We start from the raw sequence: 23,048 nt of genomic DNA on the forward strand, positions 1-23,048 counted from the left end.
CTGCAATCACTTTCAAATTACTGTAGAGCGGTGTATCCCCTCCCCCTCCCCCCTGACTCGAGATTGCCAACCCGGATGCCGAAACACTACTGACTTTGTGATTAGTAGATAGGTGGAGGGTGGCGCATCAGGCCAAAACACAACATGACATGACAAAACACAACATCAACATCAGTTGATGCTGCAACTTCACTTTTTAAATGACAATATCCTGGCAAGACTACTGTTATCAGTGATATAAGTATTTGAAATGAACATGATTTCTTAATGTCTAGTGACATATCAGGGCCATTTTATGATAAATTGAAATACATTTCTTACATACAGTTCCTTTAAGCCTAGTTTTAGACAACCTCCTTTCAAATACTGTCAAATCATCCCAGTAATCCATACTTTTTGCCTGCTGACACCAGTGTGTGTTTTTGTGTGTGTGTGTGTGTGTGTCACAGAGAGCTGCGTCCTGTCCAACACCTCCTTCCCACCTGTGGTCCCACTGCTGTCTCTCCTGGAGAGGGGCGTTGCTGTGGGGGAGGGGCTAGAGCCCTGGGAGAGCGTGGAGGCGGGCGTCGACGTGGTGATGAGTCACCTGGAGGCGGCACGTACCATTGCCCATCACGGGGGGATCTACCGCAGCAATGCAGAAACAAAACTAAAAGGTGTGTGTGTGTGTGTTTCTTTGTTTATTGATTTGTGTTTGGTTTGAGTTAAGCAGATAATGTTTTCATGCCTCACATACATGGCTGAGATAGATAGTTTCAATAATAATATTACCTCTTTGTTTTCAGACACTCACAGAAACTTTTGGTAGAATAGAGAATAGATAACACCTGCAGAGTTTTAAAGGAGAAATCTGACTCCACTCTGGTGGTTAGAAACTGCATTTCGTTGTCTTTGTACTACTGCACAATGACAATAAAGTTTAATCTAATCTAATTTAATGTACATGAGCCCCCATGTTCATGTCCCCAGAGTGTAGCACTGTAGCTGCTTGGCTGCTTTATCTATTGGAACTAGCAACTCGAGCTAGGTAAAACCGATTGATTCCTTTTTTTTTGCCGTACCGACAGTACTCGTTGACCTCGAAACGGTTATCTTTTTGAAAAATCGTCGGATTTCTCCTTTGAGTTTATGTTTATGGTTCTTAGCAGGCACTTTTGTCCAAAGCGACTAACAATGACATCCATAGACATTACATGAAATTAAACAGTTTAAAGTAAAGTCATATGGCCTAAATAAAAAAAATACCAATTATTAATGGAGTAAATAGAATACAGGGTGGTTCAGACTGAGTTGACTGAGAAGAATGCCCTGCCCACCTGTTCTGTCATATTTGTTCTCTTCATAAAGAAACATTGTGAAAGTAATGCATTCGTCTCCCTCTCTCCCTCCCTCCCTCCCTCGTTCTCTGTCCTCCTCCCTGCAGAGCTGCCGGAGCGAGTGGAGCTGCTGGAGATCTTCTGCACCGAGTTCCAGATGCGTCTGCTGTGGGGCAGCCGGGGCTCCGAGGGCTCCCAGGCCGAGCGCTACGAGAAGTTCGACAAGGTCCTCACCGCCCTCTCCCACAAGCTGGAGCCGCCCGTCCGCCACAGCGAGCTATAGCAACCTCCATCACCCCCCCCTCCCCCTCCCCTCTACACAGCACAGAAACCTGCAGTGGTACAATCCCATCTGTCCCTCTCCCATGCACCTGGGTTGGACCAAAACGGGAACGAGGGGGTGTTGAGAGAAACTGTGTAAAATACTTAACTGAAATGTGTGGAAGGGGGTAAGGAGATAGAGAGAGTGAAAAAGGAGAGAAAGAGAGAGAGACTGTTTATCCCAAAACGAGGCACAAAGAGAGGACCGCTCATATCACAGCCTTGTCAGGCTGGACCCTTTCCATCATCAAGTCACAGAAATGCACCATGGGAAGTCAGGTGATAAGCCTGAGGAAGAAGTGTGTCAGGAAAACGGTGTGTGGGTGTGTGTTTTCTGAGAGACAATGAAAGAATGAATGAGTGTTACTGTGTCTCACCTGTACCCATTCCTGGCTTTGGACTATACTTCCCATGATTCCCTGCGTTGTGAAGTTCCTCCCGCTGTTGTCACAGACTAAAACCCTCACAATAACAGCTACAGAACCTTCCAGAAGCTTTTCCTTAGCGCCAGCTCCCACGGTCATGTTGAAGTTAAAGTTCATGTTTTCCTGATGCTCCACCACCTTATAGACATAGTGGAGGAAGACAACGAGGAGAGGACACTTATCTCTGACAAAGTCACACACACACACACACACACGTCTGAATGTACGTTGCCAAATCAAGTGCAAGCAGATATATCTGAAAGGAAAACTTGTGTGTGTGTGAGTGCACCCTTATTTGGATTTTTAAGTGATTTGATGGTCATCTTGCTGAAGGACTTTTCTGTACACTTTACAATTGTCTCATTTACCTGATTTTCATATTTTATTTTATCATCTATCTCTTCTGTATTTTGTGATAAAAATAGATTTCCTGCACCACAGGTTTAACACACACACACAGACAGACACACACACACACACACACACACACACACACACACACACACACACACACACACACACACACGAAGAGACACGGACACATACATCAACATACACACACACATTACACATAAATGTACATGCACATACCTATCACACACACAGAGACACATACATCACACATACACACACACACACACACACACACACACACATACATTACACATAAATGTACATGCACATATCACACAACAGACACATACATTACACACACACACACACTTACACATAAATGCACGTACACATCACATACACAAACACACACAAAAACACACACATCCTTGCAAACTCCTATTTACGTTGTGTAAATGATTGTACAGATCTGCAGGTCTTGCTCTTCTTACCGAATAGTGACCACTGCTACATGGTGAGTGTTCTCTGTCACAAAAGGGCATCCATCGAGTGTGACCTCTGACGTGGACACACATTTTGAGCCTAATTCAAGACCAGACTTTACTCGAGTCATGGCACAGGCACACTAACAGAAGTTACTATCAGACCACTGCTATCTCCTACTGGAAAAGCTGGTGAAAATGTGAAGAGAAGACTTCTGTGGGAAACAGTGCTTAGAGTCCTCAGGGAAGAGTTTGTGTGTGTGTGAGTGTGAATGACAGAGCTATGCTTGTTTTGAAGGTTCAATGTGCAAGATCACAATAGAAGGGATAATGCGCTACGAGACAAACAAAACTTGTTTAAAATGTCCTGGATGCTGAGGTGTTGTGACGTGATCATAATCAACAACATCAAATACAACAACAACATAAACAAAATTGTAATGCAAGTTAAAGAGGGCTAATGCGTTGTTACTTGATGCTTTACTGACGCGTGTCTTAAATCCTTAAAGCAGGGGAGCATGCACACCCTCCCCACCCCTTAGTTAAGGTCATCATCCCTTCACCTGTGTGTTTGTGTGTGTGTCCACTTTGTGATGTGCTTTCACAGACTGCACTTAGCTCATGCTCTTCAAATGCCTGACGTCGCATTAGTGTAAAAGTGGAGGTGTGTGTGTGTTTATATGTGTGGAGCGTGGGCTTTCAGGTTGGGAGTGTAAGGTACATAGACGTCATGCATGTACACACACATAAAACTCCAAGAAACATTTCTTCAGAACAACACACATTTCAGGGAGGATAGGTATCTGTGAATCCACTTGCTATTTACCTGCACATCCATCTTTCAGTGTAGAGTGAAATCAGCTGTTTTGTTGTGAGGGCCTTACTAGTGAACTTTACAGATGGAGTTCTTTGCTGGGATAGCTAAGTACTGCACGTACTTCCCCTTGTTGCCACAAAGGGGTGCAATTGAGCAAGCAAAAAATGTAAAAAAGAAAAAAATGAGGATGAGGTCAACTTGAGTGTTTTGAAATCTGGAGACTGTGACTTGTGTGCTTCTCACATATTGTACAGATGACTGTGTTTGGTTATGTCATTTTGTAAATAGACAGTCCTGAATGAATCTTCAAAGGAACGTGAACAAAATGTGATCACCTTTTTCTTATGTGCTGTAAATATTCTGGTATGTCATATTTTTTTCAACCTTTTTTCCAGGAAATAAACCACAGTACGCTTGTGAGAGAAACACGCTTTGTATCATTGCCTCATTTGATTTATTTATTCATTATTCTGGAATAGTGAACTTAATTACATATGATATTCAAAATACTAGTTATTCCTTTAGTTATTAATGTGTGATTAAAAGTTTTAATTAACTTTTCGGCAAACACTGTGGAGGTGCACCAGACACAAAGTTCTAAAGTCACCAATGGTAAAGAGAGAAAAACATGAAAAGACAAAATGAAAAGCTAATGATACTCATATGATTAAAACAGTAATAATATATGTGAACCATATAGCAGAGTTAGCTGAGTACAAGTCAAAAAACAAGTATATGGCTTTCAATTGCAGCCATCTTGGAAAATGGCAGCCATATTGGATTTTTTTGTGTGGCTAATGTGCTTTTTGGATAAAGTTTGATGCTTGTATCACAAAGTGAACGATTTCACTAATCTGCCGCACTACATAGCCATAGTTGCAAGAAAAAACTCACAAGGTTAATGAAACCACACAACATAACCTATAATAAGCGTCAAACCAACAATGATTTTTTTTGTGATGATACAAATGTATACTCCAGTGGGCAAATGCATATTGAAAATGATCATTCAGAATGGAACAAAAGGAAGAGCGAGGCTCTGAATTGCCCATCATTCTACCCATCGCCCCAGATGTTCTGGCGGCAGTACGTCCTAAGTATGTCAATAACTCTTTTGAAATTCTGTATGATCTCAGCATGTTTTCAGTTCATTCCTTTACATCTCTGTATTAGTTCCGCCGTCCTCCATCCATTTCTGCTTGGCATTGGAGTCCACACTTTGTGAATGAGTTTGGATTTTCCAGGCTAAAGGATTCACCGATTCATCAAAGCATAAATAAAATAAATAAATGACAGATTTGATGAATGTATTAGAATATGCTATAACATTAACACAGACTGTATCTTGCACACTGTCCACACAGACTGCATTCTCTTCTACCTGTTCCTATCTTTAACCCCCATCGGTAGCCTATCCAGACTAAGGTAGCCTATTAAGGCTTGTTTACATGGTTATCATTCTGATGGCTGGTGAAGAACATTGAAGACAGTCTCTGCATTTCTCACTCCTGTTCATGTAAGCTGTTGAGTTTCTATGATCATGTATGCAACCAAGAATTATTTCTGGACAGTGAAGGAGTGAAGTGCCATAAACCAAAGGCCCCGTTAGCCTATGAAAGATCTGATCTTGACCATTTCACATCTACTCACATGCTTTACGACAAAAGACTACACTTAAGGCTTCATTTTCTATTTAGCCTATATCCAAATCAGCAGGTATTCAGTCTAAAAATGGGAAGTCAAGGAATAAACAATTTATAAATACCAAGGGTAAATAACTGATCACTGAAAACATAACAGCATGTGTATTCATCTTTATTTTTCTATTTACAGTTACAGTTTTTAAATGGCTACAACTGAATACATCAGCAGACCTGACTAGCACAACTTGTCTCGGGGAGTGCCATTAACCCTCTCTTATCTTGTAACACTAGTTGAGCAGCAGCCAGATACTACGAAGTGAAGTTACTAGTTTATCCCGCTAACTCTGAGAGAAACCGCTGATCTCTGTAAGAACATTGGCCCCAAGTATCTATTGTTTCAAAAGTGACCTGTTCTTTTGAAATCAGCAGTTACTACTAACGTTACCTGGATAAGCTAGTAGCCTCCCTCCGTTGGTAGCACAGCCCTCAGATCTGTCACAAAGGCACTCAGAACATGTGTATGATGGTTAGCTCAAGATGATCAAGAAGGAGATGCTCACCATAGGGAGATGAGCTGAATTTTATCATTGACCGTTTCAATTTACCTACTTAGGTTATGAAAACCAACCAGTGTTTTCTACCCAGCATTTTGTGATTCTACACCTAATGCTAAATATAAACATGAGTTACCTGTATGTTTGTGTTTTTAAGAGTTCTTATTACTTCTGCTTTAAGGACCTATGCAAACTAAGAGGTAACCTGGTTGGAGAAATATGTGAAATCCACTTTTTCTGAATGAGTCTCAGAGTGTTTGCAGAGAAGAGCAGAGTCTGTGTGGAGATTGGTATGGTTTCCTGAAAGAGGCTAGTAGTTGCTGACTGGTGGTTGGTGTGGTTTGTTGAGGAAAAAATAAAAAATAAGAATTCTGTCTGGAGATGGTTGGTTCATTGAGATGGCTGGTTAGAGGTTATAGAGGCTAGTAGTTGCTGATTGATGGTTGGTGTGGTTTGTTGAGAAAAAGGAGGAGTCTGTGATGGTTGTTTCATTGAGATGGCTGGGTGAAGGCTGGTTGGAGTTTGGCTGGTGAGTTTAGGTGGATGGAGGCTGGGTGAGGGTGGAGGCCACTGTTCCAGAAGAGAGCTCAGAGCAGCTGGTAGCGGGTCAGCCCACCTCCTCTCGTCTCCTTGAGACGCTGGCAGTGGCGCAGCATGCTCAGCAGATTCAGGAAGCGCTTGTCCACTGTCACCTGGGCAAATTCACGCAGGTCAGCCTCCACCACGAAGAAATGTCCTGAGGGTGCACACACACACACACACACACACACACACACACACACACACACACACACACACACACACACACACACACACACACACACACACACACACGATGCCATAATACTTAGTGGAGCTCAATGCTTATCTGTGTGGTTCCGTTGTGTTTGGTTGCCCTATTTGTCTTGGGCTGTGAGTGCGGAAACCATGAATATTTTTTAAATATTTTACATATTTCCATTTATAATCTTGTCTAATAGAGCTGCAATAAGAATCTGTCTGTCTTAATAGACACAGCAAATGTTCAAAAGAAAAACAAAAACTCTCCTACCTCTGGTCTCGCCAGTCTCATTCTCCTTGAAGCGATCATAGAGCTTGCGTGACATGTTGTTCAGTGTCTTCAGGGGCTGCTGGAGGATCTTGTACTTCTCGGTCACAGACTTGTTAATGCTCCGCACCGCAGAGTTCAGCTGGTCGTACGTCACTCGACCTTTCATGTACCTGAGAATGAAGGGAGACAAGAAAGACAGAGTGACTCAGGCTTCTTACCTTTATTTTTCATATGACAAGACTAACTTACTAACACTGTAGCATGTTTTTTTTGTGGACCTCTTCTAGCCTAATTAAATTCTGCTGAAGTAATGCTGAAACACTGTAATGATGAACTGAACTGAACTGACGAGGAGTAAGGGGAGGAAAATCACTAATCTGTGATTGTCAGGGGCAGCTGTGGCCTACTGGTTAGCACTTCGGACCTGTAACCGGAGGGTTGCCGGTTCGAACCCCGACCAGTAGGTACGGCTGAAGTGCCCTTGAGCAAGGCACCTAACCCCTCACTGCACCCCGAGCGCCGCTGTTGATGCAGGCAGCACTGTGTGCTGTGTGTTTCACTAATTCACGGATTGGGATAAATGCAGAGACCAAATTTCCCTCACGGGATCAAAAGAGTATATATACTTACACTATACTTGTCCTTTTAGGAAACCGTGTGCAACATTTTACTGACTTATAGGTTGTATCAGCGATCGCAGGCCCAAAAAAGGCCTAAACATAAATGATCACATTCATCGAATCTTTCCTAACGATCTGTTAGCTGCCCGCCCCCATAAGCAGGGCCGTCAAAAAATGTGTCTCTGTAGGCTCTAAGATCTGCACACAAAACAATTGCTACCAACAAGTGTTGCCAACCACTCAAAGGCAAAATAAAGTATAGGCAATTGGGGGAGAGCAAGAGGGACATACGGTGGTATCGTGTCAAACTCGTGTACAGTTATGAATTCCATCTCCTTAATCTGTTTGCGAGACTTCTTGGCAGGAGCCTGATCCTTTGGTGGCTGCTCGTTTTCATTTTGAACAGGCAACACTTCGCTAAGGAGAATAATTGAGAAATAAAGAGAGAGAGAGAGAAAGAGAGAAATATTTAAAAAGACAAGCGAAGGAGAATTTCATATGATTAAATATAAAACAGATACCAACAGACTGAACCCAGGCAAACAGTCATCCATATAACCCTACAAGCCATACGTCCTTGCAAGCTACATTTGCCATCTCCTCTTACTTGACAGCAGATGTAGGAACTGGCATGTGACTGGGGATGTTCTCTGCCATGTGAATTGCATTCTGCAAATCCTCTTCAATCAGCTCATTCAGTTCCTGCAGAACAAAACTCAAACTCAAACATCAAAGAAACCAGGAAATTCCGCAGTGCAGGTCAGGCTAAACTATACAGCTTGCAAAAAACACCCCACCCCCTGCAAATCATCATAATTTGCTTGCTTAAAAAAGTTATCTGCACATATCAGTGTTTTAATTGTAAAGATTTAATATTTAGTATATTTCTGTACTAAACTTGTCTGTTGATATAAAAAAATAAGTTAATTCAAAGCTAAAATATCCAGTTTGCAATATTCAACCCCTATACTTAAGTAATTGGAAATTACTCCTTTGGTGTAATAACAACCTCAATTCATTTGATGTGGCAGTATTGGATAGTGTTTTTCTCCAATTTCTCTTCACAGAATTTATATAGAACATCTAGGTTGATGGATAATATCCCTGCACTATATTGCCATAGACTGTTATTTGGATTTTGATCAGGGGTTTGAATTTGATGAAGACCAGGGCTTGAGTCATTCTAGAATATTCCCTTTACTGTTTTTGAGAAACTCCAGTGGTGCTTTTCTTACTAGTGGGCAAAATCTCTCCCAAGCAAAGACTATAACAGGTTTTATTTTGTCATTTATCTCCTTTCCCAGTTCCCACTGAAATATCTCCACAAAATTATGTTACTACTACCATGTTTCACAATTGAGATGGTGTTTATTGAGTGTTTGTTAATGTTAGATTTACACTACATCTAGTGCTTTGAAGATTTACCAAAAAACTCTATTTCAGTGTCCTGTGACTATACAACCTGTCCCCATATCTTAAGCAATATCCATAAATGCTTTAATGTGGATCTTTTAAATCCTTGGCTTCCTTCTCCACTTCCAATGGGGTCCAGTTTTATGGATAGCTCTTATGATTATGGACTCCTGCACCAACACCTCAGTTCCAGCCACTAAACTCTGTAGTAACGGCTGGGCTGTGGTGGCTTCTCTTTCTAATGTTATCTTTTTTTTTTTTCATTTTCTTCCATCTGAATATAATTATGTCTTCATTATCTTTTTAAAGTACATTTTTGGGACTTTTTGCCTTTATGGGGATAGAATAGTTAGGAATTATGGTGCCTTCAGGTTGCCTCGTAAATCAGCCGCCCGAGTTGGAAAGTGTAAATTACCCAGCTTTCTTGCGGCATTTTGGGCAGGCACGCCCACTTTACCTCGGAGTACTTGAGGGTACCCCGAGGTGGACGTACGACCTTACAACAAACATGGCTGCGCCCATAGTTGAGATGAGATGACATGTATTTTTTTGGCATATGTACTGTGTTGGTCATGTTAATGTTGATGTAATGCTCTTACACATTAGATTACATTGCTGCTTCAATCCGGTCACCAATTCATGCATTGCATGGTCTTGCTGTGCCTGCAATACAATGTAATAAATTTGTTTTCCAGCCGTTTAGCTAGAGGCTACATGTAGCACAAAACAATAACAATGACTAGCCTCCTGCTAATGCCCCTCGTGGCTCGAGAGAAAGGCGTTCCTACAGCCACTCATTCCTACATGTTGTACGGGTAGGTGTACGATGTTTACGAGACAACCCGAAAGCCCCATTAGCAATAGGAAGCAAGTGGGGGTGAGAGATTGGGGGTGGGATCAGGTGGTCAGAATCAAACCTGAGTCTCACGGCCACTCACACGCGTGTTTTTTCAGGATGCTGCCACCTGCAACACCATGTCCTTATTCTCTAATATGTATATATATATATATAAGTATAAGTATATATACTCTTTTGATCCCGTGAGGGAAATTTGGTCTCCGCATTTATCCCAATCTGTGAATTAGTGAAACATACACAGCACACAGTGTACACACAGTGAGATGAAGCACACACTAATCCCGGCGCAGTGAGCTGTCTGCATCAACAGCGGCGCTCGGGGAGCAGTGAGGGGTTAGGTGCCTTGCTCAAGGGCACTTCAGCCTCGTGCCTACTGGTCGGGGGGTTCGAACCGGCAACTCTCCGGTTACAGGTCCGAAGTGCTAACCAGTAGGCCACGGCTGCCCCAAATGTTGTTGTTGATGATGATGATGTTTGCCATTGGCATGTAGGCATATCAAGAACAACAAAGTACAAACCTCCAACTGTTTTAGTGAATCTCTCTCTTCAGCAACACACTCCTCAAACTGATCCAAGAGCTTTGTCATCCCACTGACCTCCTCTGCAATCTTACGAAAAATCTTCTGTTTCTCTGGGTCATTTCCTAAAAATAAAATAAATAAATAAACATAAAAGAAAACAATGTGAACGTCATTGTTTTTCAGGTCCATCTTGTGACCCAATAATAAATAGGCCTGATAGTGATATCACTACAAAGTGTGGGGAATTGTGGTCAATAATTTCAACACAGCAATAAAAATTAAACAAAGGGTCAAGAAAGTCCTTGAAGTTAAGTCTAAGTGCTTTTCAACTTACCAATAACTCGTAAGTGCATGAGGTTTTTAACCTTTGAGATTCTGCTGTTTATGTGCTCCGTTAGCTCCTCAAGCTCACAGTGGCTCATGATTCTGAGAACACATAAATTATTAGACCACCATTAGACATTCAGCATTGATAGTCTTTTACAAGCTAACTTGTACTATACAACCAAACTAAATAGTACAGGTAAACTGAATAATTTAGATGTACTGGTAACAAAAAGGCCATACCAAATATATTTGATCAAAGTTGCATTACAGCCTATGCTATATAAATTAGACTTTTCCAATGCTTTATAGTGCAGTTTCTATTTGCAGCAATTTTATTGTATTTGATTTACAGTGCAAAACTGACCAAATTCAACAGATCTCAAGTGCCATTGTATGTTAAGTATGTGGATACAACTTGGGATAAACCTGACAACTGGCCATACAAGATGATATTGCAGCCTACATTTCACACGTTAACAGTTGATCACCTTTACTCAGGGGCAATAGTCTAGTAGATTGAATATCACAACGACACAAAATTATGCAACAAACAATCTAGCTCTCCTGCAGATAGCTACAAGCTAACGTTAGCAAGGTCTGTCAAAACATTCAAGCAGTTTGTCTAATTAGGTAGATATAATAAGACAATAAGGGACTTATTATAAGGCATGTCGTCATTCGTTAAATAAACTGACTTTTCATATTGATTTTATTTAGACGTTACTCACTTAATATAAACGGCACAGTCTTTTCTAAGTAGGCTAGTGTAAACAGTTGCAGCTGTATCCCGCGTCAACGTTCAAATCTTTTGTGCGTGGGAGGAACCTTTCTTCTTCTTGAGTGTCGTCTGCAAACAGTCATGACTGCTACCGCCACCTTCTGACACTAAAAAGTTATTACCGAGAACCAAGAGAAGACTAAAAAGCATAACACGCTTAATTTATTTGACAACACGAGTCATCAGCTATCACTTAAAGAAGTCTGTACACCACTGTGAATTTGGAATATAAACTAACAACCAATTAAAAATTAATCCAATAAAAAATCAAAACCAAAATCCAACATGTCAAAATATGAACGAACTTGAATTGTCAGGACAAACATACACTGACTTTACATAGACTTGATACAATTTAATGTCAAATACATTTCAAAAGTACAAATGTGTCTTCTACTACAGCTCTATTTGCCCATGTGAGGCGGCTACTGTGTTTTTAGCAACCTGTGCTGACAGCTGTGCTCTTCTTCAGCCTACAGTAAACACACAAATTCATTGGCCAAACTACTCTCCACTCACTTCAGATGCATGTTACTTGTAACTTAGTGTTTGTGTTCTTAGCATTTCTCCCCATACCCCCTCTCCCAGACACAAGATTCTTTATGCCCTTTGAAATCAAACCTGACTCACACAGCTTTCCTCCTCCTGAGTTTACTCTGCTAGGGTGACATCAAATCCCCACTCTCCATAAAATATGTAAGCCTTTCAGTGATCATATTCCTTAAACTTACATATGTGAGCTGAGCTGTACTGGACGGTGTTCCTGGTACGGTGTCCAACACACCACCTAAGGTTCTGAGTCTCTGTTTAACACTTCCCATTTTTGAGGTTGTCTGTAAACCTTAACATATTCACATATTGCACCTATCTACGATCATTGATGCAATGATGCTTGAATGACAGTTCTTAGTAATGTCTTAAAAAGGAATACTTCCAAATACATGTTAAAAAGCAATAGGAAAGAAGAGTCAAAGCACTCACTCATAGATTGAAAACATTTATTAAAACCTACTATTTTAAAAACGACTTTACAAATGACAGTCACAGACAAAACAAGTACTGGATAGGTTTATTACGAGGTATACGTGGCACACTTCTTAATGTGGTTTCTCAATGCAGCAGGAGTCCAAATACTGTATATATATATATATATATATATATATATATATATATATATATATATATATATATATATATATATATATATATTTAAAAAAAAAAACAATGAAATAAAAACACTTGTATCTTGTATCTTACAACTGTCAACATGCCTCCTACCTGGCATTTACACACTAGAGATTTGCTACCTTCAGCAAAAATGTTACAGCCGTTACAGTCCCAATGATGCCTTCAGGAGAGAGGCCATATCGTCGGATATGTTATCCTCCTCACCTGGAAAGAGAAGGGAACAATCAAAGTCAAATAAATAAGAGCATCTGGAGTTGACAACACAAATGTATTTGTAGGACTGCAGCACGGGGGCCCCACAAGGCACACTTTGCATCAACTTATTTGTGAAACCCTAAGGCGTGTACATCTATGCCCCTATGGCATATTGCAATCACTGTGTAATTTTTTTTGTAGATGTGCTTGTATGCTAGACATACTGTATGCAATTGTCTTTTACGTTTTTTTTATGCATTGTTGGGCTGTTGTGACAAGTACATTTCCCAGGTGTGGGATTTAATAAAGTCTTATCTTCTTCTTCTTCTTCCTAAAAACTGTATAGAAGCTTTATGAGTGTGCAACACTGGGAGCTTTGACTTCAAAGATCCAATCAGTTCATCTTAGAGTTCATATTAGTATTTGTACTAAATTTGAAGCATGTACCTCAAGGCATTTGTGAGCAATCACAAGAATGGGACTTTCATGGTCACAGTGACCTTGAATTTTGACCTCCAAATCTAATTGGTTCATCTTTGAGTCCGACTGAACATCCAGACCTAGTCTGAAGCACGTGTCTTGAGGTGCTCTTGAGAACCTGCGTTCTCGGGACTGGGGCATACAACCCGAAAACATAATGCCTCCAACCATGGCTATCACCGACATGGAAGCATAAAGATAATACTTGCCTTTTCCTTTGCCTTTCAGCAGTCTTATTAATATGCGCTAAAAATCAAACTCCATGATCATGGTGTTGTTAAGACCTTGTTCTATCAGAGGAACCTCAGAAACATCAGGAAGATGTGATTTGGTTTCAAAAATGTCAGAAAATGGTGAAGAAATGTCGATCAGTATTTCCAAAAACCCAAGATTACGTCATCAAATGTCTTGTTTTATTTAAACACCACAGACATTCAGTTTACTATCATCGAGCAGTAAGTAAACCATGAAATATTCAGATTTAAGAAGCTGAAATCAGATAATTTTGAGATGACTGAATCCAATAAAGCAATTAACAAAATAGGCGATGATTAATTTAATAACTAAACTAATCAATAACTAATCACTAAACAATAAATCGGTTAATTGTTAAACTACGCTGTTCTACCAGACATAAGAAAGAGGATTATTACCCTCGCAGGCGGTCATGTCCTGTTCCAGTTTGAGCTTCTTCTGTCCGATGCGCAGCATACCGTCCTCTATGGAATCTTTGCAGATAAGCCTGATCACCTTCACTGTCCTGGAGACCAAAAATAGAGATGAGGGGAAAAAAACAGAAAAGAAAAAAAAAACATACCTGCATGCACACGCATTGTCTGTCCTTCAAACCAGTGTTTCCCAAACTTTTTTTCTGGGGACCCACTTTTTAAAAATGACAGACCATCGCGACCCATTTCACTTCAGATCTAACATGCAACCACCAATATTGTTTTAGGCCACAGGTTCTCAAACTTTTATATGCCCCCCCTAACCATTCTACACTACCATATGTATACGTAATAGCGCCTAGGTCTAGCCTACTACCACTACTATTGTGTACAACTCTGCAATCTCAATTACACATGAAACAATGTTAAATATTTTCAAAGCTATAAAATTCTCGCTCAGTTTTGTACAAACTCACAACCTCAGGTTTTCCTCATCCAGCTTTGAACACAGTTTTGTTGCATTTTGAGCACCATCAGCATGGAAAGTTACCTAAAAGATAACATTTTAATGTGCATCCGAGAGTTTAGGGATATTCTTGCATTCTACGCAATCGTCAATCTTCAACATCTTCAACTGGAGCTATTCCTGTATATCTAAAGAGACATGTTGTACTAGGCTGCGTTGCGTTGCAGACAAATGGATCCATAACAGCGTTAATTCCGATGTAAACATAGCAATTAACTCAAGTCGTTATATTGTAGCCTATTACTGGAGGTTTCTTTGGAAAGTTGAATCCGCATTGAATCCTCAAGTTAAACGTTTGCTTGTTTATAGGCCTTATGCTAAGGCTGTGTATTGGTGTTGTGACAAGCTATGTTGTTGTAAGAATGTGAAATGAATACATTTCCGAATAAGAGGCATTTGCGCAATAGCCAAAAGATAATAGAGTTTGCGAGGTGGAAAACAAGAGGAAATAATAGCTTTTAAAATGTCCATTTAAATTGTAGCCTTATATAATGCATTGGTGTGCATTTTAAATGTTAATATAAAATAATAAGGAATGTGAGGAGGCTGCTATTAACTTTAAAGAGTGCATCTACAATCGAAACTGTATCAGCCTATGACGCAAATTGAATAGCCATGCCCGGTATACGGATGCTGCTGAAATGTTTCCTTTTGCGAGGGAGATGCACGCTGCCCCCTCTGCGACGCGTTCGCCCCCAGTTTCAGAGCTATTCTAGGGCCGTCACTGTGGTAAACAAACTATATCCTAATAGAAAACTGATAGCTTTCCTGGTGAAAGGGTATAAGTTAGGCCTATTACACAACATAAATTGTGCTGGCGACCCAAATAAAATCTCCTGCGACCCAGTCTTTGGGAACCAATGCTTTAAACAACAGAGGAAAACAACTATTTTAGGTACCACTACCTACACAAACATACAAATACATGCCCTCCATCTCATATTCAAACCACTAACACACACACACACACACACACACACACACACACACACACGTGCTCTGACCTTGTCTGACCCACACGGTGGCAACGATCCTCTGCCTGTTTGTCATTGTACGGGTTGCAGTCGATGTCGTGTAAGATGACCACGTTGGCAGAAGTCAAATTGATGCCCAGCCCCCCTGCCTTGGTTGACAACAGGAACACAAAGATGTCCTGGTCCGTGTTGAACTCGTCGATCAGGCCAATCCTGGGGTTGAGGCCGGCCAAAGAAAGAGAGAGGGAGAGAGAAAGAAAAAAAAAAGGTTATAATGACAGCTTGACTTCAGATGCATTTACAGCCTGAAGATAATTTGTATAACTGGACCTGAAAAGAAGTGTCTGCTGGCTGCCCTACCTGTCAGCCATGGGCGTTGAGCCGTCCAATCGGATGTAGCGGTGGCTGTGATGCTTGAGGAAGATTTCGAGGATGTCGAGCATCATGGTGAATTGGCTGAAGAGCACTACTCGGGACCCCTGCATGGGGGAAAACCAAGACATATCATATATGTTGTGTGTCTCTAATGCAATTCATCTTTGAGAGTGTGTGTGTGTTTACATGTGTGTATGTGTGTGTATGAAAGAGGGGACACACACACTTGTAAAGACCTCAAAAGTTATGTGAGTCTTTGTTATCTGTCTGTGAGTAGTGTGTCTGTCTGTGAGTAGTGTGTGAGTATGTGTGTGTGTGTGTGCGTGCGTGCGTGCGTGTGTGTGTGTGTGTGTGTGCGTGTGTATGTGTGTGTGCGGTTGTGTGTTTGTGCGGTTGTGTGTGTGTGTGTGTATGTGTGTGTGTGTGTGTGTGTGTGTGTGTGTTTGTGCGGTTGTGTGTGTGTGTGTGTGCGTGTGTGTGTGTGTGTGTGTGTGTGTGTGTGTATATACCTCCTCTTTGAGGGACGCCAGCAGCTTTGTGAGAAAGTGTAGCTTCCCGGAGTCCAGCAGCAGGTCAGAGCCCAGCTTGCACTCCCTCAGAGCAGAGTACTGCTGGCATAGCCGGTGCAGCTCAAAGTCAGACATCACCTCCATGTCCTCCTTCACCAGGACCGGGTCCGAGTCCCGGTGGGTCAGCTCCTGAGGACAGGAACACCCCACAACACAAGATCAATCCCCACCAGAGAACAATTCAGCACAGGTACAGGAAACTAAAACAACACAATGTAAGAACTGGTATTCATAACCCCTTGTCGACGATTTTGGCTACCCATTTAGTGCTAAAGGCATTACGCAGAGCATTGAAGACTGATGACTAGGGTTATGTTACTGCAAGGAAGACAAAGTTACATAGCGCAATACAAGACAATCTGGTCGTGCATCGGCAATGTCAGAGACTCTATTGTCCGTATTGTAAGTCAGGGTATCATCAAAATGAGCTTGAAGCAATCATTTTAAAATAAAATAACTACATCTTACTTTAACACATAATACTACCGACACAGAGAGTGTAAGAACATTTTGGTACACCCAAATATGTTTGTACAATGTTTGTATGATACAGTGCTGATTCTCAAAAACAATGCAATATTAATTCATAGTTAACATCTGCAGGCAGTGGTTCATTGTGTTGTCTTCAGCCCCTCAGCCCATTAGATGGCAGTGTTGTAGTGGTTGCATTAAAAAAGTACCTTTTGCTAGATTGTATGCGTATGGTGGTGTGTTCTTATACATTACAGTTCTCTGAGAATCCTAGATTTTTAAAAAGTTACAAAATATATCAGCTTGCATACAGTATCACATTACATCGTATTGCCAATACACAGCCGTCTTTATGATTTTACTAACTGCATTAATCTGGGTAATTACGGTAAACAATAACCAAGACTGCAGATGACTGGTAAATAATCTCCAACCACACCTCCAGAATACAGGGAGAGAGGATAGGACCAAATTACACCCGGTTATGGTTATAGGATTTGGCAGACGCTTTTTTCCAAACACTTGAGAATTGTTTCGAGGCTTTTCTCCTTGTTTGATATGCATGCATTAAAAAAAAAACAGAGGAAACCCAAGTCCAGACAAGCCTATACACACAGCGCAAGCTCTCTGAGAAAACAAGAGCCCACTTCTTTCCTAAAGTACTTCAACATGTTACCCACAAGCCCCTCTTGGGAGACATGAGGGAGCATTTGGGTGATTATGGCGTTTATTACTGTTCCTCGCTCGATGCTATTCTCTCTCTCTCCCCACATGTGATATGTAATAGGTGCCACCAATCTCCCCCTGGTGATACATCATTAGCAGCACCAACTGCATCTGCTGGTCCACCCAACAGGGATGCTGTAACCATGGCAACTGCATACATACTGCAAACATTACCTAACCACCCCACATAAGCCATGTGCATGCTGTAGTGTCCTGGGTTCCGTATTTCCTTTACTTGGCATTATCAGGGTTTTATTACACGGCTCTTCACAATGCTAAGTAATACTCCATTCACTTGAATGGGCCTTCCCAACGTTCGGTGGTCTGTAATTTCTCAATAACAGTATAACAGACCGCTGTCAAGGAAAATGGGTTTTGTGCTTCTAATTCACGTCTTTCATATCACTCCGCAAGTACTGGAACTTCATTCAAAAGTGAAAGCAGACGGTTGATCAGCTGTGTTCTAAAGAATGTTTGATTCAAGATCAGCGCGTGTTGTTGCAAACTATTTGTTTCTCAGCACAAGCCATGATGAAACGGTAGCAAATAGGCTATTGCCTAGGCTATGTAGGCTAAAGAGTCATATCGTGGGGAGTTTATTGTTTCGTTTTGGCAAGTAGCCGTGTAATAAGCGGGATATTCTGCGCGTCGGGGTCCGGTTTGCCCTGTCGGGACCTATTTCCTGATAATGACCGGCGTTCTATACATTATCCCTTACTTATGTCATCTTTGTCTAGCCCGTTGTTAACATAGATGTCCATAGATTGTCCATAGATTCTCTATTCTCATTGGCCAATAGATTGTCTACTTCAAAGTGCTGTATTGCAGCATGGTTTAATATGAACAACAAAAAAGACATGTTAAAGACAGACAGTTACATGAATGTGTGTGTGTCTCTGCGTATTTGTGAGAATGTCTGAGTGTGTGTGTGTGTGTATCTCGGTGTATGTGTGTGTTTTTCTGAGTGTGTGTGTATCTCTGAGTGTGCGTGTGTGTGTGTGTGTGTGTGTGTGTGTGTGTGTGTGTGTGTGTGTGTGTGTGTGTGTGTGTGTGTGTGTGTGAGAGAGAGAGAGATAGATAGAGAGAGAGAGAGAGAGAGAGAGAGAGAGAGAGAGAGAGAGGAATGTAAGGGTGTGGGGGCTTACGTTCAGCATGAGTTTGCTCATGGTGGTCAGGCGCTCAGAGGTGTAGTACTGACGGTGCAGCAGCGGGTGGTTGGCCATCTTGCGCAGATGCATCATCGCATTGGTCAGCTCACGCTCTACACACACACACACACACACACACACACGCACACAGAGATAAGTGTTAGTCCCACAGGCTTTGTTGCTTTAAATGTGTACATGACTGCAAGCACATGCACGTAGAACCACTTCACAAAAACACACACACAATCGCAGATTTGCAATCACATGCACTCACTTAACAAACACACACACACACACACACACACACACACACACACACACACACACACACACACACACAGAAGTCAACTTCTCTTCATGGCATAACCGTGGAGAGAAAACCTCCCTCCATCGTTCCTTCTCCACACCCTACTCCCATAAAACTGAAATTAGTTCTGATGGCTTTGCAGTAGGAGCCGAACACTCATCAATGTGACAACTTTTACGAGCAGAGGGGAGGTTTCTGGAGAGGGCTGCTGGGATTGTCCCATGCGCACGCACGCACGCACGCACGCAAACGCACACGCACACGCACACACGCACACACGCACACACGCACACACGCACGCACGCACGCATACACGCACACACGCACACACACGCACACACGCACGCACATTTGCGTATTCCAAACTCACTGGAGACCTGCCAGGCTGCGCTCATGGAGAGAAAGAAAATAGCTGATGCAATGCAATCAGACTAGCGAACACAAGCTGGTCGGGCCCCTCATGGACAAACGCGATGCATGAAGCCTTGAAGATACTCGTGTTTAGACTGATCTCAGTCAAGCGCTGGGGAAGAGCTTAAGCTGTAATGAACCTGACTAACACTGACTTACACTTACTACAATTGGATCAGGGTGAAAACGAAGACTGCACAAATGGTGGGAAAGGGAGAGAGAAAGAGTTGAAAAAGAAAGGACCTTCCTCTCCTTCTCTCAAGTTGTTCTGTAGCCCTTTTTATGCTGCAGGGTTTTTACACAATTATATGTGCCTTTATCACAGCACACCTGTCCTTTTCAGATAGACAGAGGCGGAAAGAGGGGGGTCACACACACACACACACACAATTTTTCTGTCAACCTGGATAGTCACAGAGCCGGAACTACAGAGTGTAAATGGCCTTGAACAATGAACAATGAACAGTCTGGGACCTGTGATGAAACTCTTCTTCTGTGGTAGTTACACATCTCGCCATTTCCCTCTATTCCCTCTCCGCTGCCTTTGCCTTTCGTCTCCTCATTCCTCACCAGCTCTCTGTGCGGATCAGGTATAAGGTCACAGAGCTGCAGGACCTCCCATGGTCATGTGTTTTTACTATCCTCTCCATCTTTCCTATCCTCTGCTAACGCTCCACTTTATCCCGATTTATCCCACATAACCCTGCATTTGGAAACTTCATTTTGCATTCTTATCACTCACACACACACACACACACACACACACACACACACACACACACACACACACACACACACAGATTTTCATGTGGTGCATTGTGAGTCATGCTCTCCCAAGGGGATCCAGGCACAAAAGAGTGGAGAAAATGCACATCAAGTGCACTCACTGTGGTTAGGTATCACACACACACAGTCACACACACACACTGCATGCTAGCACACTTACAGTTGTGCATTAGTAAACGAACAAGCAGCCGCAGTATCCAAGCCTTCAAGGGTGGATTAAGTGTGGCTAATAAGGACTGGCCCACTTTAACCACCCACTCACAGTGGTCCATCCTTTTACTTCACTCCCTTACCTTTCTTTCTTTTTTTTTTCCTCCCTCTCTTCCCATACTTACTCTCTCCGTTGGTGGTGGTGCCCTTCAGCTTCCTGATGAGGGCGCTGTAGAGCTGCTGCTGCTTGGCGCTCATGGGGCAGAACTCCACAGACTCCTCTTTAGCTGGCAGCTGCTTCAGCACCTGTCGCAGTGACCACACACACACAATTACCATCGGCTTTGCCACTCATAGATGGCCAACAACAATGAAAGCACTTACCGCTACTAAGCGGCAAATCGTACACACGGAAATCATACACACAGAATTAATTTGTGCCATACACGTTAAATGCATTGTATCTGGCTGGTGAAAACAAAAGCTCATTCAGGTATTCACATTTATTCATTTAGCAGGTATGGTATGGCACATTGAGCTGGCCAATCATCACATGTCTATGTTGTAGCTTTGGTAAATGTTAATGTTGGCTTTCCACATAGTGTTGTTAAGGCAGATATTGGGTCTCATTCACAGAGTGTGACCTTGACACTTTAAGACCTCTTCCTAACCGGACTACATACATTGTCTTACACAAAAACACCAACATCTTCACAAGGATATACTGTGCGCACACATTCATGCACACACACACACGCGCACACACACGCACACACACACACGTCCTCTGCCTGCTGTGTCCTTCCCAGATCCAGCAGGGACCAGGCAGGGATTCAATACTGAAGCTTGAACAGAGCTGATCGTAGCTCGACCTACCTGACAAGGTGCCTGCCAAACAAAGGACTATGACTGAACTCCGTGATCATACACATGTACCCAGATACATTCACTTTTCACTGAGTTGAAATAAAGGTGTCTGTTTAATGTGAATAGAAGATGTATATGACCCCATGCCTGCATCGAGGGGTTGCGGTCTGTCTGGTTATGTTGCTGATCGGATCATAAACAGCCACAGCATACTGTAGAAGAGGAATGACTGAAGAAATTGTTGGTATTTGTTGGTAGAGACTCTCTCATACAGTGCACCCCACAGTAGAGCTGAACAAAAGATTGTGGGGGATTAACAGAAATGTCTTTCACAAAGGATTCCTCCCATCCTGAGAATCACACACACTGGCTGTGTCCGAAATGGGAAAAATGCTGCCTTTTAAGATATCTAACAGGGGAGCGAGGGATCGAGGCATGTCCCAATCAAAAATTTCTGTGAAATGCTGCCTTGTAAGATATCTTTGTTTTGCCAAATTTTGAAGACAGCGTAGATGTATCCTTCATGCTGCCTTCAACGTCCAAAATTCGATTTAATTGTGAGCAGCTATTGCTGAAGTCGAACGTTACGTTATTCTGCTTTCTGGTATCCTGGCAACGGTGTTCTGTGTCGCTATCTTGCTAGGCTGTCCGAAACAAAGTTCATAGCTGGTACCTTGATGCCTGCTACGGCAAGTGACTCGTTAGAGAGCTGAAGGCAGCGAGACAGCAGACAGCTGCTCTCCGTTTCGGACAGACCCACTCTCTCCGGACTCGAGGCACAGCCTGGATGCTAGTGATAACTAGTCACCACAACTGGCCACCTTTTTTATCACGGATCACAGATTTACTAAATGTAAGTAACTTGATAACCTTGATAACACCAGTCAAATGCTCTTGAAGGCTGTTCTGTTGGTGATGTTCTTTTGCCCACAAAGGATGATTTGTTAGTAATTTTGTTTTTGATGGTAAATAGGCTTGGTTGTCGATTAGCCGCTGTGTGAAATCCCCTACATGTAGCACTAGGAACTTAACATCTGTGTATATTTGAAAATAAATATCCCAGCAGGACTTAAGAAATGTTACATAGAACTCAGAAACTTGACTTTATTGCATTAATAAGTGTTGACGTCATTCGGCTGGGTGTTACCTCACTCTTGACGCGTCTGAGGATGAAAGGCTTCATAATGAGCTTGGCGTGGGTGATGCGCTTCCTCTCAAAGCTGCTCTGCCCTTCAGAAGAGTTCTGGAAAAACACACAAATCCAGACCAATGTTACTCACTCATTTTTAACTTTAAGGCACCGTTCACACAAAACAAACTCTGCAAATACTTGGGAATCATTATCTAATATGATACAGACAAGCTAGTGAGCTTAACATATCTTAATGACACAGCTGTCATGACTTACGTAAATCTTTGTTTAGCCCCAGATAGTAGCTCCTAAATCTGGAATGGATCAGGCAGGGATCCACCACATTTATACCCTTCAAAGACCACATTCCACCAAGACCACATCCTCATCCCACCAAGGCCACATCCCAATCTCCATCCCACCTAGGCCACATTCGTACCCTACATGGGCAATATCATCCGCTTTCGCACTGTCGGGCGAATGAAGGCTAATCACTACCCCATTATGACTTGGTGCATTATGACTGGTGCTTAATCGTACCTTGAAGGGGCTATTTCCGCCTGGTTTTGGGCCTCAACTTTACCCTCTGGCCAA

The 23,048-nt window shown here is 42.2% G+C and overlaps 3 protein-coding genes across 6 annotated transcripts in view; 1 reads left to right on the plus strand and 2 right to left on the minus strand.

Moving 5' to 3' along the window:
- Positions 1-2,503, plus strand: part of sh2d3ca (SH2 domain containing 3Ca) — a 69,015-nt gene extending 66,512 nt beyond the window's left edge. For all 3 annotated transcript variants that reach the window (XM_076284208.1, XM_076284209.1, XM_076284210.1), the window contains 2 exons: positions 450-656; positions 1,424-2,503. In XM_076284208.1, coding sequence (XP_076140323.1) covers positions 450-656; positions 1,424-1,599 — 383 coding nt within the window. In that variant the 3' untranslated portion in view covers positions 1,600-2,503. The remainder of the gene's footprint in view (positions 1-449; positions 657-1,423) is intronic.
- Positions 2,504-5,514: 3,011 nt separating this feature from the next.
- ska1 (spindle and kinetochore associated complex subunit 1) lies at positions 5,515-11,499 on the minus strand. The gene is made up of 7 exons (XM_076283262.1): positions 11,432-11,499; positions 10,711-10,802; positions 10,374-10,498; positions 8,191-8,285; positions 7,875-8,000; positions 6,964-7,133; positions 5,515-6,648 (listed from the first exon to the last, which is right to left on the minus strand). Exons 2-7 carry the CDS (start codon positions 10,796-10,798, stop codon positions 6,500-6,502), a joined length of 753 nt encoding a protein of 250 aa, XP_076139377.1. The 5' UTR covers positions 10,799-10,802; positions 11,432-11,499; the 3' UTR covers positions 5,515-6,499.
- A 1,191-nt stretch (positions 11,500-12,690) lies between these two features.
- The window catches only part of smarcad1b (SNF2 related chromatin remodeling ATPase with DExD box 1b), a 28,742-nt gene continuing 18,384 nt past the window's right edge, over positions 12,691-23,048 (minus strand). For both annotated transcript variants that reach the window (XM_076284212.1, XM_076284211.1), the window contains exons 16-23: positions 22,470-22,565; positions 20,641-20,761; positions 18,799-18,914; positions 16,397-16,585; positions 15,873-15,991; positions 15,543-15,725; positions 13,998-14,104; positions 12,691-12,873 (exon numbers count right to left, since the gene is read on the minus strand). In XM_076284212.1, coding sequence (XP_076140327.1) covers positions 12,812-12,873; positions 13,998-14,104; positions 15,543-15,725; positions 15,873-15,991; positions 16,397-16,585; positions 18,799-18,914; positions 20,641-20,761; positions 22,470-22,565 — 993 coding nt within the window. In that variant the 3' untranslated portion in view covers positions 12,691-12,811. The remainder of the gene's footprint in view (positions 12,874-13,997; positions 14,105-15,542; positions 15,726-15,872; positions 15,992-16,396; positions 16,586-18,798; positions 18,915-20,640; positions 20,762-22,469; positions 22,566-23,048) is intronic.

Source organism: Alosa pseudoharengus, unplaced genomic scaffold (assembly GCF_046254945.1).
Source record: "Alosa pseudoharengus isolate Yale_2024_CS ecotype anadromous, Long Island Sound unplaced genomic scaffold, YU_APseudo_1.1 YU_APseudo_1.1_scf_14, whole genome shotgun sequence".
Taxonomy (NCBI): domain Eukaryota; kingdom Metazoa; phylum Chordata; class Actinopteri; order Clupeiformes; family Clupeidae; genus Alosa; species Alosa pseudoharengus.

Excerpts from the sequence above, each read along its gene's own strand:
- ska1 (XM_076283262.1), bottom strand. The coding sequence starts at position 10,798 with ATGAGCCACTGTGAGCTTGAGGAGCTAACGGAGCACATAAACAGCAGA. Across the intron at positions 8,001-8,190 it reads GTTCCTACATCTGCTGTCAA|CGAAGTGTTGCCTGTTCAAA; the intron begins GTAAGAGGAGAT and ends TATTCTCCTTAG. Across the intron at positions 7,134-7,874 it reads GAGTTTGACACGATACCACC|GTACATGAAAGGTCGAGTGA; the intron begins GTATGTCCCTCT and ends CTTCATTCTCAG.